The following is a 17,500-nucleotide window of genomic DNA, read 5'->3' on the forward strand; positions in this document are numbered from 1 at the left end:
CTCCCGCACCTGCCGTCCGCCTCCCGCACCTGCCGTCCGCCTCCCGCACCTGCCGTCCGCCTCCCGCACCTGCCCTCCGCCTCCCGCACCTGCCCTCCAGAATGCCTTCCCCACCTCCTGCCATTTTGGTCTAGATCCCTGTTAAGTCCATCCTGCACACACCCCTTTCCTCTCGCAAGCTTCTGCTGGTGCCCACCTCACTCAGGGTAGCTCGGCATCCTCTCTGAGGACCCGGGCGGCGCATCTCCGGGCACATGTGGCCCCGAGCACGACAAACCGCTCCCTGACGGAGGGTCCGCCACGCTGGCGTGTGGGGCGTGAGGCGGCCGGGGGGAGGGCAGTCCCCTTGGACCAGTCCACCCCGCGCTGGCTCGTAGCTGAGGGAGGACTTGATCGCTCTCTGGTCCGGGAAGATGAGCGGAGAAGCCCTTCACAGAGGCCAGTGGGACCCTCTCTTCGCACCTGCGCATCCTCTAACCGACTTCACAAAATGTGCTGAGGCTTACAGAAATCTGCACCTCGCCAGACGCACATGCTTTGTTTGCAGATCGGGTGTCTTAGGTTTTGGTTGAGACAACGTGCCTGCTTGGGGCGCCTAGGGGCTCAGCCGGTCGAGCATCGGACTTCGGCTCAGGCCATGATCTTGTGGTTCGTGAGTTCGAGCCCCGCGTTGGGCTCTGTGCTGGCAGCGAGGAACCTGCTTTGGATCCTCTGCCCCCACCCCTGCTTGTGCGCTCTGTCTCTCAAAAATAAATAACATTAAAAAAATAAAAAGAAAAGAAACTGTGCACCTGTGTGAATCGGGGCCTGGAGGAGGGGGCAGCCCGTGCACAGGAACGTGTGATGAATACACGTCTGGAAAGGGAGGGATGCACCAGAAGCGGGCGGTTCAGCCGGGCCCACGGCCACCAGCAGACCTGTGTCAGCGCCTACGATCACAAAGAACTTCCCCTCCATAGAACTGAGATGCATTTGTACTTCCGTGACCTTCTCTGACCTTCAACAGCCCAGTGAGGAGCATACAGCTCCTTCTAGCCCATTCTGTGGGTGAGGTGCCAAGAGGTACGAGGCCAGAGAAATGGAAGTATTGTGGTCTCTATTTTCCATGTTCAAATATTGGGAAGAAGAGATTTTTAACACGGGGGGGTGGGCCGTGAACCACGGGAGTGGGAGGGCACGCTGCAAGCAGCTCCCCCTACCCCTCTGGGGCTGCCCTCGACACAGGGAGGCTGGCCTGGCCCCCTGAGGACACACGTGTCCCCAGAGTAAGCTCGTGGGCACTGGCCCTGTCTCCAGTGTGGTCACTAAGGATGACCCCTGCTCTACAGGCCTGAACCTGTGCGGTCTGTCAGCACAGTGACGGGGACACCCCAGGCCCGGCTCATTCTCTCTCGAGGACGTGCTCCCCCATCCGTCCGTGCATCCGGCCTTCATGAGCCTGACCTCAGCGTCATGACTTGTGGCCTTGTCACTACGATTGCTTCCTGTGGTTTTAGGACAAACTCCTTGTCTAGGAGAAGTCGGGAACTGAGCAGAGAAGTGAGTTTGACCACTCCTGAAGCCCCCGGGCACCTCACACCACGAAGAGAGGGGCAGGGGCTCGGGAAGCTTCTGCCCTGTCCTGCGAGCGAGTGCTCCCTGGCCCCAGGACCTACTCCGTGCCGCGGGAGTACTTGCCTGGGGCCTCAGTGCTACAAATCGCCCTCACCTGGCCCTTCCACCGCCAGCCACAGGACCTGGGACAGGGCACAGCTCGCCTGACGCTGACTTTCCCGACATGGCCGCACAGAGTGACCTGGGGGTCCCGTGTGGCTTTCAGAGCACCTCCGTGGGCACTGCCGGGTGACTGGCCAGTGGCCGGTGGCCGACGGGGATGACCGGGGAGCCTCCCAAGCGCGCAGGGGGCCCCTGCCGTGCGGAAGCACGCTCTCTGACAGGAAGCCGCGTTCAAGCAGATCGGAGGTGCCGTCAGCAGCCGCCACCCAGACTGGCCCTCGCTCGGCAGCCACGCAAGGAGCCACGCAAGGACACGCACCCTCCCCTGCAGGCCTCCGAGGCACGCCCTTCCGTGGCGGCCGCGGACGGAACAACAGCACCCAGCAGATCCGCGGTGGCCGGGCAGGAACGGGACGCGGCAGAGGCGAAGCTAACGCTCCCCGCCCCTCCCTCGTCCTTCCTTCCTTAAGAGACAGTTATCCAAGTAACACCCAGATCGACTACCAGGCTACAAGCATGAAAATAAAACACAGCAACACAGTTACGAGAAGAAGCCGTGGAACCCAGGCCCCGGGACCCCCAGCATCAGCCAGCCCGAGCCTGCGTCTTCCAGCATCTCCCTGAGTGGTCTGTCATTTTCAATTAAGTCTGATCTAATTATTATCTTTTGATCAAGGGAGGTGGCTTGCTGCGTTAGGACAGCAACATGCCTCACTTTTGTGTTTAGATACGTTTTTGGCAATCTTTCCAGCCTTCCGCCTTCTCTAGATTTATTTCCAAATCTCAGGAGCTATTTTTGAGGAAACGCGTCGCACAGAAACTGGAGAATGGGCACGTAGCCGCGGCTTGTGGGAACTGCATATTTGAAAATTTAAGACCGAAGAGAAAAATGCACTACAAAGTCACACCTTACTGAACCATGTTCAGACCCGGAGTGGAAAGTATGTAGAAGATCTAAGCTGAGCTCGTCGGCCCGCGTACCGATCGTTTGAAATCGAGTGCACATACAAGTAGACGCACGTTCTCGAAATGCTCAGGACGGACAGATTTCTTTGCTCTCGGCAGGGCAGAAGCCTGTGGGTTTTCCTAGGTCTGTGGCGTGGCTGTGTCGGGAGGCAGGTGACATTTGGTGCTTTTGGGAAACAATACAGCACCTGCGGTGAAGCCTGGGCCTGTTCCTGGGGCTGTGGAGCACAGCACGCCGGGACAAGGCCTCACCCTCCCACCGCACGAAACGCCAACTCAGTACGTACAGAGCTTCTGGAGAATTCTACCTACAGACACAGGTGTAGATAGCTGCTTCCTGCAAGGGCAAACTTCGCAAAACTCCAATTCTCAGGCTTGACTGATTGGGAAAAATGTGAGGTCTTTAACATGATTTTAGGGAACTCGCCCATTTCTGAAGCAGGATAGATTTCACCTGCTGGGATGTCGCAAAAAAAAGTTATACTGATGTGAAAACTTAAACACAGAGCCAAGACAAGCCATTCTAAGAGACATCGTTGACCGAACAGGCGACTTTAGGAGCTCGTGGTGGGGACCAGGCAAACCTCAGGGGACTCACTGTTGTCTACCTGAATTGGAAAATGCTTCTCTAGCTGGTGAGTGCCGATTACGAAAGATTAAACCGCCGTGGAAAAAGAAAGACCCCCCAATTCAAAGCCCGGGAGAATACATCACACCCCCTCTGTGAGCGCCTGTCTCTCCCTTGTCCAGAGGTGGGAAGTTAGGACGCGTCCGGGCCACGGGCCCCTCAGCCTGAGCGGAGGGAGCCCCCCGACAGCAGCGGCCACAACACACCTCATGTCACACTCCCATAACCACCCGCGAGTGGGATGCGCCCCCGGGGCCGTGTCCAGGCCGCCCACACCCAAATGCACTCTTGCCTCTGGCTCCAAAGGCCTCCAAGTAACAAGGAAACCTGGGTGTTGTGAAATAAACCATCAAAAGAGGCTTGCGGGAAACTCCGCTGGGGTCCGTGCCCTCGAGTGGGGTGGGAGCGCGGGCCGGTGGGCTGCCGAACTGGCTGCTCCAAGGTGATCAGAGCCTCAGAGAAATGGATGCGACACTCAAAGACGCTCAGAGGGAAAAAGCCGGGGAACGTCTACTAATCACCTAACGACTTCTCTCTGCACAGTGTTGCCCAAGTGCCTTCCACGGAAACAGGACACCTACATGAGGAGGGGCCCCAGCGCCGTGGGTTCCACCTCCTTCCACGTGAACCGGGCGCTGCTACCCTGAGTGACCACGTGTCGTGAGTGGGTGCACAGGCGTTCCCGCCATGTATATGTTACATGTTGACAGGCCAACGTGGGGAAAGAAAGAACAAAAGTAAAGAAATTACCTTTCCAGATAACAAAGCACAGACTTAATCCAAACATACTATGGTTTCCACTTCGAGAAGAAGTAACATCTACTAAAACAACCGGGAAAAGTTTGGTGACCATTAAAAAAATGACCTTCCCAAACAGATTTCAGTTACTCTGGAAGTTCTTCCAAAGTTTGAGGCAATTAAAGTTTGACAGATTGTTTGGTAAGACTGATCTCTTGGTAAGTGTTGAAGCGTGAGAGTCTATCACGAAAGATTTGATTTTCCAACGGGTAAAGCAAACAAAAATCTCACCCCCATACACATCCGTAAACTAAGCTTTAAGATGCTGACTCCGTCTACGAAATAGTTCTATTCCGAGGAAGAAAAGGAAAAATGTTTAAACGTGTCTGCATTAGGATCTAATAATGCAAAGTACTCACTGTTTGAAACAGTGTGAAGAAAAGCCCACTGATGATTCAGGAACACTCCACGAACACACTGTAACCCAAAGCCCCGAATCATGAGTTATGAGCGCACAGGTCTCTGCACGGACCGCCAGCAGCCTGGGAGGGCAGACAGCACAAGGGTGAGTTGTGAGGGCTCACGTGGACCACGGCTGCGTGGGGGCCTTCCCGCTCCAGGTATCTTGCAACGAGGCCACTGCCGTGCCGTGTAACTGGGGACACACGGATTCTCCTCTCGGGCTCTCCGGGAAGAAGAAATCCCAGTACAGAGGCCACCAGTGCCTCGGCTGGAGCAGACCCCCCGAACCCCATCCTTCACCGCTGGCCGAAGGCTCCCTGTGTTCTGACGAGGACACCGACTTCGTCCATCGGAAGGGTCACGTCACCCTGTGTTCTGACGAGGACACCGACTCCGTCCGTCGGAAGGGTCATGTCATATGCCAACGCTGATAAAACTTGCTACGTTGCCACCCGCCACTCCTCATTCCCAGGTCAGCTACTTCTAACCTCACGCACACTTTCTTCCGGAAAAATTATAGCAATGATTATTTTCATCGTCCCCAAGAGATAAGGTATGATATCAAATCGCTCGGTTTTCCTTGTCCAGTGATGGGACTTAGGGGAGGTTTATCCAAACTTCCCTTCCACTGTAGGGTTAACCGCGTGCAGAAGGCCAACGATGCAAAAATAAGAAAGCATCAAAGCAGCTTTTCCTGAAATCGTTTTATGTTTGCGATACTTTGGACAACTTCTCAGACAGACGTTTGCGTTCAAAGGGGGTCTCAGGGGTCGCTCTAGAAAACCCAGGTTTAGTGCGGACGCATTAATGAGCTAACTCTTGCCTCATTTACAAATGTAAACCCCCTCTATTGGTAGCTATGCTTTTCAGAGCTGGTGATACATGAGTCAGCTAAATCTAGAGGGAAAAGTCGTGAAACCCCATCCCCGTGTGCTGAGTCCTGCCCTGCTAACCACAAACCACAACAACACAGCTGCTCAAACAGCAGCACCTTCTCCCCGGCGAACAGGCCGCTTCGGGACGATGTCCACGTTTACTCAGAGCCCTTCCCTAAAACGTATACTGGCGCGGCAACAAAACCAAGCCCATCAGAAAATCTTTACAATAATTTCATTTCCAAATTTCCCTAGATCACATTTTTAAAGGAAAAGTTTTTTCCCCTTTTTATTAATCTGGATTGAAGAAAAGTACACATTTCATTTATTGTCTGGATTACAGATTCTTATTAAACAAACCAGAGCTCATTATAAAATCAATATCAACTTAACCACCATGTCCCCAGGAGGAACAACAAAAAGGTCACTCCAAGAAATTCAAACAATTTTCCTGCTGGAAGGGCATGATTTTAATTACAGATACTATTAATTAGAGCTGTCACTGGCAAGATTTTTTTTCTGTTAATTATCGGAAACTCAGTTCTCAGTGTGCAATTTCAACCTGCGTTTTTGCCAAACTTAGTCATTTCTGCATGCAAGCCCAACCTTTCCATTCTATCAATATTTTATATTTGAATTTCAAAGTGTATCAAAGGATGCCGTGCTTTCTAAAAATCCACCCCTGTGTGATCTCCCGTCTCTTGCACACAGAACAGAACTGGTGTGATAATTTATTTATGTCCCGGCACAGACCTGGCCATCCTACACCGATGGTCCTGCTCAATAGAATTTCTGGATAAATTCTTACTAGTTTATGTGACATTTTTTCCTAGGCTTCTTCTTCAAACGTGGTTTTTCTTTTGCTTTGAAGCAGAGCCGGGCGCTGGGGCTGAAATGTCACCTCCCACACATTTGAAGTTGCCATTTCTTTATAAGAGACTATCATGCTGACCAGCCTTGTGACCTCCTCCAGAAAACCGGAGCGTTTCTCCCCCGTTCAGGGACAACACCAAGAATTTTGTAATGGTGGTGGGGCGGGGGGGGGGGGGGGGGGCGGGAAGCTATCTCCTGGTCTCTTTTAAGCATAGTGATTTTAGAAACTCATCCCAGCTCCTTCCGTGGGCCAGCGTCAGGGCAGCCCAAGGAGCAAAATCAGGCAGCGCAGGCCAGTCCTAGAGGGCACCCAGGGGGCCAGCTTGGGCGGGGGAGGGTGGTTCTAGAAAGAGCAGGAGAGCCCCCCGTATGACTGTCATGACAGGAGAGTAACATTCAACTTATACACGATTGTAAATATGATGCCTCGTACAGAAGACAGACATATTCCACAGCACAATCATGTCACTAGACAAAACAAAGCATCTCATCCAGTGGGAGGGAATCTTCCACAAATACATATTGAATGAATTTTTAAAAGGATGATTAAATGTTTTACCTTCCCAAATGGGAAAATATACTTAGAGTTAAATACCATTTTACGTTAAAAGGAATCCAACGCCCCAACTAGTTCCTACCGTGGGCTCGTATGCTGTTACAACCGAAGGCACATTTTCATTACAGGACATTACTGAATATGAAGCGTATGCTACGGCACGTCCAAACATTCTGTGAATTTTCTACCAGCCCGTGTGGTCTGAACCTGCCTTCCTGACATTCTCTTTGGCTTCTGACTTGTCTCCAGGTGGGTCTGGGACATCCTGTGTTACCTGCGGGAGGCCGCCCCCCTGGCTCTCAAGGGGACGTCTTTGGTTTACTTCCCACTTATCAGCATTAGATTTCACTTTATCCAAATAATAGCAGAGGGCAGCAACGGTTCAGGTCAAAGGATCCTTTCATATGAGACCCCGAGAAGTCGACAATTTAAGAGACGTCTTCAAAAACCCACACAGCCAACGTATCTCGCAACTTTGGCATTTTTTCATTAATAGTGGCCAAACTAAGAAAGACAAAGAAAGATACATAATTCATGTTTCTTACTTCTTCCACATTTCCATTGAGCAACCTGCTTTCACAGCTAACTGAGACCAGCCGAGAACAGAGTAAGATTAACACAAAGCAGTAAAACTGTGGTTACAAGGGACTGATGTGAACGCTAGTGAGGAGTTTCCAACCGTCCTCCTAAAAGAACCCAAAGGGAGCTGCTGGGCGTGGGGAAGGGCCTCAGGCAGCTAACTGATCTGTGTGTCCAGTGGGTGAACGGAGCCCCTACCTGGTAGGCGGCTGTGGCGTCCGGGCCCGGGTGGTCCCCTGGTCCCGACAGCTTGTCCTGCAGCCTGGCGCGGGAGGTGTGGCGGAGGCAGTAGATGGCACCGGAGGCCAGGAGGACCCCCACCATGGCCACGACGGAGACCAGCGTGAGCACAATGAACGGGGTCGAGTCCCCTTGCTTTGCGCGGCGTGGAGGGAGCTTTAGTTTGCTTTTCTGCAGGACAGGAGAGAAGGAGTGTGTTAGTGGCCAGCAAACAGGACCTCCTGGAAACCACCCTTTCCCAGAGGATCCAAAACGTGACAGCTCAGCGCCGCGGGGTGTGGGCCCTGCCTCAGCGGGAGGGCCTTCCAGAACAGCACCCCCAAGCAAGGAGGGAAGTTATGTCTAATTCGCATCTTAAGGATTGCAGCGTTTTCAAAAGGAAACTCAGAGGCATCACTTTTATTCTTAAAACCACCGATTTTCAAAACGTAAGGACGTGAACTCTTTGGCCTGCATCCCTTGTCCAGACAAGGGTGAGAGAAATAGTTTATCCAGAGCACGCACCACAAATGTTTTGGGGGGGGGGGTCCTGGGGCACAGAGACGTCAAACAACCCTACAGCGCACAGCAGAAAAGAGGGGCAGGATCTCTGAAAGTTTCACCTCAACCTTCCCGGAGACACAGCAGGGGCGGTGCCTGCGAGGACACTTGGCGAGGCATCCCCACCGACCTGGGACCCTCCGTGCGCGCCCGCGGGACACAGACCCGCCGCCGCGCGCCTCACGCTTTTCCTGGGAAGGAGCTGCGGGGCGCTGGGGAGGCCAGGGTCCAGGAGGCCGCCTCCCGGCGGTGTGGAAAATGGGGAGACAAAGCATCAGAGTCCCACTGTCTGGGGGGCAGGCTTTGGGCGCATCTCTCCGGAGTCCCCTCCGGGCTCAAGGAGCGTGGTGCTCGCGGGGCAGCCTAGTCCTCAGTCAGGTGCGGTGGCCGCGGTGAGAAGCGGCTCCGGCCAGCACGCCCCCCACCACCACCCGGGCAATGAATGGAAACGCACGCCCCCGCCTCGGTCCCGGTTGCTACAAGATGAGAACAATTAGCAAACTCCTTTCCACCACCTAATTTCGCGTGGTAACAAAATGGATTTTTCCCCATGAATGCCTGGCCGGCCTATTCATTATCTCTCTTCTATTAGTAATTTTCTGCTCCGTATTCAGCCTCCCACCTCCTCATTTCCTCCCGTCTCCGAGTGTACACAGGGCCTCTTATGTCAGGCCGGGCCATTTTTATCTTGTAATCATAAAGGCCACCAAAGCAATTATCGCCGGTCTTGACTGGAAAAGCTGGTCATTAATTAGCCTCCTTTTGCCTTCGGTGCCGCGGATTAGCTGGTGCCGGGACTGAGTTAATGGAAACGCGGGTTAAATGAGAAAAGACGCCGAATTTTCTTGCCTGGACGCCCGGCTCCGAGGAGGACGGCGAGGCTGGCAACCGGCGGGGAGGCACACGGAGGGTGGGGAGGGCGGGGAGGGGGCCGGGGAGGGGGGAGCGCGCAGGGGGAGGGACCCGGAGGGGCGGGGGCGCAGGAGGGGCGCGCGAGGGGCCGGAGCGGCTGTCCCGCGGTCTCCTCTCCCCCCACCCCCCTCTCCCCGGCGCGGACCCCTCCCCTCCGTCCCGCTCGCCCCTCCCTCCGCGCCGGCACCGCTGCCTCCGGGAGGCTCTCGCTCCTGGAGCAGCGGACCCACCCCCGCCGCCCGCGCTCCCTCCGCACCCCTGTCCCCGCCCCGCGCGGGGCGAGAGCCGCAGCCCCATAAATAAACCGGAGGACCCCACCCGGCGCGGCGCGGCCCAGCGGGGCGGGAGGGACCGCGACCTCCCCGGCGCGGCGCGCAGGTCAGCGCCCCTGGGCGCCCGCGAGGCTCCGGGCCGGGGTCTCCGTCCCCTGACTGCGTCCCGCGGCTGGAGCGGCCTCCCCCTCGCGGCGGCCCCTCCGCCCCCGAAAGAGGCCTTGCCCGCACCTCGGTGGGGGGCGTTTCCAGGAGCACCGCTCGCTCCCCCCGCGCCCCCCGCGGGACCGCCTCGCCTCGGCAGACCGAGCCGGGACAACAAAGGAGGCGGCGCGGCCGAAGGAGGGGCGTCCGGCCGTCCCCCCGCCCGGGCCCGGCCCGCCCGGCCTTCACTACGCGTCCCCCAACCCCGCCCTCCGTGCCGGCGACTGTGGGTCCCCGCGTCCGCGCTTAGTCCAAGCTCCCGCGCGGGGGAATCCCGCCCAGGCCTCGGGAGGACCCCTCGCGCCCACGTGGTTGACGGCGCCCGGGAACGGGGACTTCCTGAACCTTCCTGCCTGGCGGCGTGAAGCGCACACGCGTGTGGTGGCCAGCTGGCTCCAGAGGACGCGCCGCGCCTCGAGGTGTGGCGCGCGCGTCGGTGCGCACCCGACGGACGGTCGCACGCGCGCCAGGGGCCAAGGGCCGGACTGTGGGTGCAGGCGGTCGGGGACGCGAGGTCCCGCTGCGCAGGGCGCTCGCCGGGGAACCGGCGCAGAGGCGGCCCGGTTGTCACTCGGTTCCAGGTGAGAGGCCATGCAGGCAGGCGCGGCGCCCACACGTTCTCCTGGCCCAGGCCTCGGGCGAGGGAGAGGTCGCACCGAAGCTCTTTTCAAGGAGGCAGAGTGGCCCGAACACCGCCGCCCCCGGCCGGCTGGGTTCCTGCCCCAGGAAACCGACGGTCACCGTGACCCACGATGCGCTCGGCACGCGCGGGTAGTGGAACAGTGCCTCTTTCGCGGCGCGCGTGGAGTGGACTCAAAGGTCAAAGAAAAATGTCAAGGGGAGTGACTGCTCCCGGAGCTGAGGTCCTTCCTCTCCGGATCCCGCTCTCCCTCCTCCCAGCTGCCCAGCCCCCGCTGGGTCCCAGGTGCTGCTGGAGGAGAAGGGATGCAGGGGAGGGAAAAGGACGTGACCCGGTGCCCACTGAGTCCCATTTTCTATGGTCTCTTCTGGTTCCAAGCTGCGTTGGAACCTTCTCCCGCGGAGAAGGGCCACCGCGGTCCCAGGCTGGGAGGGAGGCGCCCAGACGTACCTCCCGCAGCCTATCCGCAATCCCAATCCTGCAGCCAGGGGAGGGGTGGGTGAGGCTGAGGACTCCCGAGCTTGGGCGTGGGGGAGAAGAGGGTGTGACCCAGAGGAGGACTGCGGTGGTAGGGCCGACAGACCCGCCGCGCTTCTGACGCTGAGGTCGCCGGACCCTAGAGCCGGGCTGGGAACGTCCCTCCAGCCGGCCCGGGGAGGGGGGGGGGGGTGCATCTCAGCCAGAGCCCGAAAAATCACTCTTCCTCGCTCCCCCCCGCCCCCAGTGGTTCCGACCTACCCAGCGCCCGGCCGGAGGGTCGAGCGGGAGGAAAAACTGTTGCTGGCTGCAAGTCAGGTCTTAAGAAACCCGGAAGAAACTAAAATTTATGGAAATTAAAAAATAAAATTAGACCAGGTGAATTCCTTCCTTGGCATAGTGACTGGGGTTAAAAATCTTCGTGATTATTTTATTTTCTTTCTTTTTGTGGAATTAAGAAAACAAACAAAACTTCCAATCCCTGCTAACCAAGAGCTTTAAGAGGAAAAAAAAAAAATGAGCGTGGTATCTGCTTAAAAGTGAGTTTGAGCCAGGGCCCCGCTGCAGGTGTGACCAGGGCAGGGTGGGCCTCAGCCCCTCCCCTCCTGGGTCCCTGCTCCCCAAGGCCGAGCGACTTGAACCCGTCTGCGATCCCCCAATTTTGTCCTGGGCCCCGCCGATAGCCCACGACTAATTAGAGGCATCCTGTCAGTCTTGACTGGAAATTGAAAGAAAATAATGTTTAAATATTTATGACTTGGACAGACAGGTACAGTCAGGCATCTTTTAGAAGCAGAACCCCTCCTTCCGGGTGGCGGCAGAGAGAGGCGCACAAGGGGCCGGGATGGCTGTGGGCCCTGGGATGCGGGGTCACACACACAAATGCTGAATGCTGAGTTTCAGGTGCAGGAGAAGTACGAGGTTTAAAAAAATAATCAGGAATAATTAAGGCAACTTTACATCAGGTTAGATGTGTCTTGACTGCACAACCATTTCCACCTGCAGCTCCTTGAATTTGGAATGTAAAATATTGCAAACGCTGTGATTTGAAATAAATGTGACCAGAGGCAATTTGTGGGTCGCTCTTGGAAATCGGAATCTACAGACGTTGTCCTGACCTACTTAAACTATTTTGATCTGCGCTTGTGAGTGGAGGTGCATGGGGCTTCCTTTGCATGATCTTCTGAGCCATTTATGGCAAAATATCTTCAAAACTTTTTTTCTTTAGCTGTCCATGTGGTGAGCTTAAAAGAAAAGAAGAGAAAAAAAGAGAACATTTTATACCCAAACTTGGTTGTGAGAACTAAGGCAGCCGCACAATTACGAAAGTTTATGCTAACAAGTATTTGTTGACAGGTAGCAACAAAATTGAAAATCGGAGTATTTTTCCAAGACTGTGCGTCGTCAACAGCTGACAATAGCAGTCTGTTACCTAAGCCACTGACTTCGATTTGAAAATACACTCGTACCCCAAATTTATGGGCACGGGCATTTAAGTTTATTAGTAGGAAACTTCTGATACGTGGATGTTTTCGTCCGAATCATTCCGAAAGAATCCGTTTTGGAAACACTGTCCCTCTGCACTCTTACGTCACTGTAATTGTCAACATCCCTTTCCCTGTAAAATTTAGAAATTGATTTTAGAGACTACTAATGAGTTGCTATAACAAATCTGTCTTTGGTTTCCCAGATGAATAATTTCAGAATTATTTGAGAGTTTCATGCTAGATTTGCTAAAATGCATTCACTAAAACATACGATCACTTTAAGGCAGATCAAAATTTTCAATAGTTTTCAGGCCATGGGAATGACCGAACTTAAAAATATGGGGGGGGGGGGGAGGTGTCTTAAAATATTTTAAAAGTATTTTTTAAAGCTGTTAACTGAACTATTTTTAATTTGGAATTTGCCACAGAATTCTCATAAATGAGAGAAGTCAGGCGGAAATAATCACGTATTAATTCTCTGCATTACAAAATCTTTTCAGAAGCTATTATCAGAGCAAGAGCCATTTCGGTCCGAATCCAGGGTGGGAGAAATCCTTTGTACAAGTGAAAGCCATTGTTCCTCATGCAGATGAAATTGTACTTGCAAATCTGCCATTCAAGTAGCCAAAAAAAAAAAAAAAAAAAAAAAAAAAAAAAATAAAAAAAAAGCCTAGATAGGCAAGAGAAAAGAATGTCCAAGAAATAATTATTCTTAAATAAAAATAAATGGGGATACCTTGTTTTAAAATAAGCCATTTGTTTATTTTCTCAGGCATAGACAAAAATAAATATGCAAAAGGTAACTGTCTATTTGCCGCCTTTAAGCGCTCCCAAAACATCAGTTTTGGGGAACTACTCTGTTTTAAGACATCAGGGAAGATTTACGATATTTATGTTTAAAGGGGGAGGACTACCCTTGTGTGAACTAATTTTTAGCAGAGCTTCATACACAGCAAATTGTCTCGGGGAGAACAGAGAGCGACCAGCTGAGAACAGAGCGAAGAAGATGGGCCCCCCCAGGAATCGTGCCCCCGGCCGTCTTTCAGATTCACCGCTGGCGTCTCTATTACACCCCGACTCCTGCTCGGCCGCTGCACTGATGCGCCGGCTCCCGACCCGTGTTCTGCGCGCGCAGTCGGGTCCCCGAGGCCTGATCTGACGCGCGCACACACGCGCTTCCTCGGGTAGGTGACGCCGTGGTCGTGAAGCAGGAGTTTTCCCAGCAAGAACCAAACCCCCTTCGGGATGCCCTTCCTCTTCCTCCGAGGCTCAGAAGCCCCATCCTGGCCTGGCCCGGCGTCGCGGGTCGGGACCCCGGCGAGGCGCTCCTTGGAGCGCAGGCCTGTGTCGGGCCCCCTGTCCGGCTGCAGGGGCCTCGGGCCTTCCTCGCCTCCCAGTCCCGGTCCCTCCCGCTCAGTTACTTACAGCAGCCCACGGAGGTCCGAAAGGTCAGGCCGCAGCGCCGGACACAAAGGGGCCAGTGCTCCTGGGAGCCGACAGTACTCACGGCACCGAGGGCTTTCCAGGAGGTCCCGGCCCCCTCCCCTAAGGGGACAATGCCCTGGCCGGGCCTCCCCGCCACAAAGCGCGGGCCGCGGGCCGCGCGCGCACGTCCCCAACGACGCCCGCATCCACCCATCCGGGAGCGCGGAGGGCCCACCGCGCACATCTCTGCTGCGCTACCCCCACCACGGCCACCCCCTTCTCGGGAGCCAAGTGGGCGAACTTGGTTGGGTGGGGGGCGTTTCCTCTTGGGTTGATAAAAAGAAATGCGCTTCCCTCCCCCTCGCGCACACAGACCTTCACCTCGCATTTTCGCTCGCGTCTAAATTCGGGGAAGGGTGGCTGGGCAGAGACCACGTGGACGAGCTGCGCTCCGGGCCCCAGGCGGGAAGGCTCCGGGCTCTGCGCAGGGGCCTCTGTCGGCGGACTTAGCTCGGGAACTGGACCCCAGAGTCGGCCGACGCACAGGTGCAGGCGGCAGGCGGCAAGGCCCGAACAGCAGGGCCGGCCCCGCAGGGACCAACGCGGACAGGGTCCTCACTGCCCTCTGGGCGCGCGTTTCGGGGCCCTGGCGACAGTGACAGAATCATTCCCCCCTCTCCCCCCCCACCGTCCAGCGTGGAGCGCGGCCCGTTCAGCGCACTGGTGACACAAAAGGGCGGGAGAGTCTGCTGAGGGTTTTACCCCTTAATTTTGGGGTCCACCTGACTGTCTCCAGACTTCTCTAGAACCTCAAAGCAGGCTGCAGCTCAGAACCGTACAGGTAGTTAAGGAAGGCAGGAAATGAAGTCCCTCCTTCAGAAGTTTCTCTCCGCGAGCACGCGGCCGCCTCACCTCGGGGGTCCGCGAAAGCGCAGGTTCCCTTTGGGGGAGGGGAGGTGGCCACAGCCAGGCATTTCTCTAACTGGTGGGGGGAGGGCGCGGGGGGGGCGCTCAGAGCACCCTGCGGCCTCACCCACGGCCCCCCCTGCCCCTCGCTCGCCCCTCCTTGCGTGCCCATCCCAGGTCCTCTACCCGAATCGCCCCGACGGCACAACCTGCGCTACGGGACCGAGAGAGAACAGTGAAGAGCGCCCCAAGACGCGCTGGGAGGAAGATGCCCCGGCGGTGGGCCCCCCTCCGTCCTGGCTGCTCATCCCCACGCTTCCTCTCCTGTTCCCACACCGCTGCCCCCACACCCCCCTCTCTCCCTGAGGGTCTGAACTGCCGGGGTGGCTCCGGACAAGTCCAAGAACGAGGGCCCCAGCCCAGTCCTGCCAGTCTCCAAGGGGCCCAGGGGGGTGGGACAGTTGCCACCAACGCGGTCACCCTGGGATGTCCAAACCTGACCCACTGGGGGGATGACCTCAGCCCTCCCCCGCCAGCCAGAGCCTTTGACAGGTGTCCTGCTTCGAGTCTGAGTTAGCCCCCCGCACTGGGCTCTCCGACGCCCAGGTTGCCCAGCCCAGCCCCCGCGCGCACCCTCCACCCTCCTCAGCCTCTGGTTCCGCGCCCCGCCACCTACCCGCTCGGCGGTGCCCTCCGTAGGTCCCTCCTGCTTTCTCCCTCCCCCACCCCAGCCTCTCTCCTTTCTCCTACAAACCCGCGGGTGCCCGCGCCCCCGGCCCCCGAGCTCCTGGTTACCTGCGGAGGGGCTGGCGCCCGGCGCCCGAGCCGGAGGAGGGGGGGGCGTGCGCCGGGCCGTGCGGCCTCGGGGCGCGGCGGCCGCGGGCAGCGGCGGCGCCATCACCACAGCCAGCCGTTTCCCTGCTCCCGATCCACAGTCGAGCGGGGCCATCCTGCTTCTGACCACAAACTTCTCGGGAGGCCGGCGTAGACAAAGGTGCCGTGCGCGGTGGCCCCAGCGGCGGCTGCGGCACCGGCTCCGAGCCCGCGGGCGCCCGCAGATCTGCGCCGCCGCTCCGCCGGGCTGTGTGCGCGCCGCTCCGGCCGGGCCCCGGGGCGAGGCGCTCGGGGCCGGGGCGCGGCGAGGACGGGCGCGGGGCCGGCGCGGGACAGTCCCCGCAGGGCCACCGGTCGCGCGCGCAGCTCCATCCAGAGCGGCCGCCGCGCCCCGCCTTATATCCGGCCCGGCGCGCACCCGGCCGGCGGCGGCGCGGCTCGCGGCCCAGCCACCGGTTGCTATAGCGATGTCCCCCCCCCCCCACATGTTGCTGACAGCAATTGGCTAAGGGGCCGCGGCTCTCCGAACACCCTCTCCCGCCCGAGACTATGAATGGACATCGGCTTTGTCAGTCATTCGTACAACGCCCGGGCCTTCGCCGGCTCTTTCTTTCCAGCCGTGTTCCCTTCCACAGCTCCCGCGCACTTCAAACTGGGCAAGTTCAGGGCAGCGCTCAGGGGAGAGGGGACTCGGCCAGAACCATCGACCCGCATGGCCTTACTATGACCTCTGCGGTGGGAAGGGTGGGGGTGTGGAAACTCTTCGCGAGAGAAAAATTCAGGGCAAATTATTGTTTCTAGTTAGTTTTAACACTTTTGCCATGGGGGGCTCTTTGCTCTCCAAATTGAAGCAGACCGAATTACCCCGGTAAAAACAAGGCAGGAAATGCCCTCCCACCCGCCCTTTACTCGCGAGTGTTCAGGTCTGGAGTTCGAGTACAAAGCGCCTCGCCCGAGGTGGGAAGGAGAACTTTGCCACCAGAGCCGGCCTGAGGCAGCGGTGCAAACGGCGTCTCAGCCTCCGTCCTCGCCTCCCTCAGGGGAAAGGCCGGGCCTGGACCACTGCCTCCAGGGGAAGGAGCGCAGGGACGCCGCAGGGCTGAGCTCCCAGTCGAACGCTCCTCCCGAGCTCCTTGACCCGGCAGGAATCTGGGGGGCGACCAGGCCTCCCTCGGCCACTCAGCCACCCCATCACGCGCCCCCCTGGCCCCTTCCCCCACATTCTTTCTCCCCAAGCCCTGGACCCCGGTCTCAGCTACAGGTTGGGGCACCCCGGTGCGCGACGCCCCGGGCGAGCAGCCGAGAGCCGGGCGCTGAAACCCAACGTCTGTGTGGACAATGCCCTCTCCGAGGCCCACAGCTGCAGGAACAAGAGGAAGAAAGGAACCGGGAGAGACCTTGTCACATGCAGATGACAGTCTGCGCTGGGCTCTGTGGTTTCTCCTTTTCTGGAAACCCTGGCGCCCTCCTCCCAGTCCCCCTCTCCCACTGCCTCACCATTGTTCCTGCGCTCGGGACAGCTGGAGACGGCGGCCCTTCCTAACCCGACGCCTCCCCCCCCCCCCGCCCCCCCCCCCCCCCCCCCCCCGCCCCCCCCGGGCCCCCCCCCCCCCCCCCCCCCCCCCCCAGTCCCCGCCAGCCAGCCCAGGAGGAGCCTGCACGTTTCCCCTCTCCTCCCCACCCCTCCCCTGCCCGGGCTCTTCCCTCCAGGAAGCGCGGGGGCCAGGGCTCAGGGCAAGGGGTCGCCACAGACCTGAGTCGAGTGCCTGCGAAGTGCTTGCCTCTGTCTAAAAGTGTCCTAAAAACTCGCTTCCACTGACCCAAGGCCTAGGCCGAGTTCTGCTTTGATTCGGTGTTTACAGCTGCCGGGAGCCCAGCGCGCCACAGAGCCCCGGGCACAGAGGTGGCGCCCCCATCATCAGCTCCCGAAGGAGCTCCTCGCGGGCTGGACTTCCCAGGCTTCGAGAAGCGCAGGTCCAGTGGAGGCCAAACGGGGAAACTGTGCTGGATTATACACCCGCAGTGCACGCACCGCGACCCCCTCAAACATCCAGCAGGCCCGAGGCGGGACGCCCCCGGGGCTCCCGCAGCCCCGAGCCTGGCAGGGCCTGCAGAACCACCCCCCACCCCCCGCAAACTCGCCTGGGGCCGGCGCTCGGCCGCCCGCTGG

General features: G+C 57.8%; 1 protein-coding gene across 7 annotated transcripts in view; it reads right to left on the reverse strand.

Annotated features, from left to right (window-relative positions):
• The window catches only part of PTPRN2 (protein tyrosine phosphatase receptor type N2), an 803,411-nt gene that overhangs the window by 94,817 nt on the left and 691,094 nt on the right, over positions 1-17,500 (reverse strand). For all 7 annotated transcript variants that reach the window (XM_049642198.1, XM_049642197.1, XM_049642193.1 and 4 more), the window contains one exon: positions 7,592-7,804. In XM_049642198.1, the coding sequence (XP_049498155.1) occupies positions 7,592-7,804 (213 nt within the window). The remainder of the gene's footprint in view (positions 1-7,591; positions 7,805-17,500) is intronic.

This window comes from Panthera uncia, chromosome A2 (assembly GCF_023721935.1).
Source record: "Panthera uncia isolate 11264 chromosome A2, Puncia_PCG_1.0, whole genome shotgun sequence".
Classification (NCBI taxonomy): domain Eukaryota; kingdom Metazoa; phylum Chordata; class Mammalia; order Carnivora; family Felidae; genus Panthera; species Panthera uncia.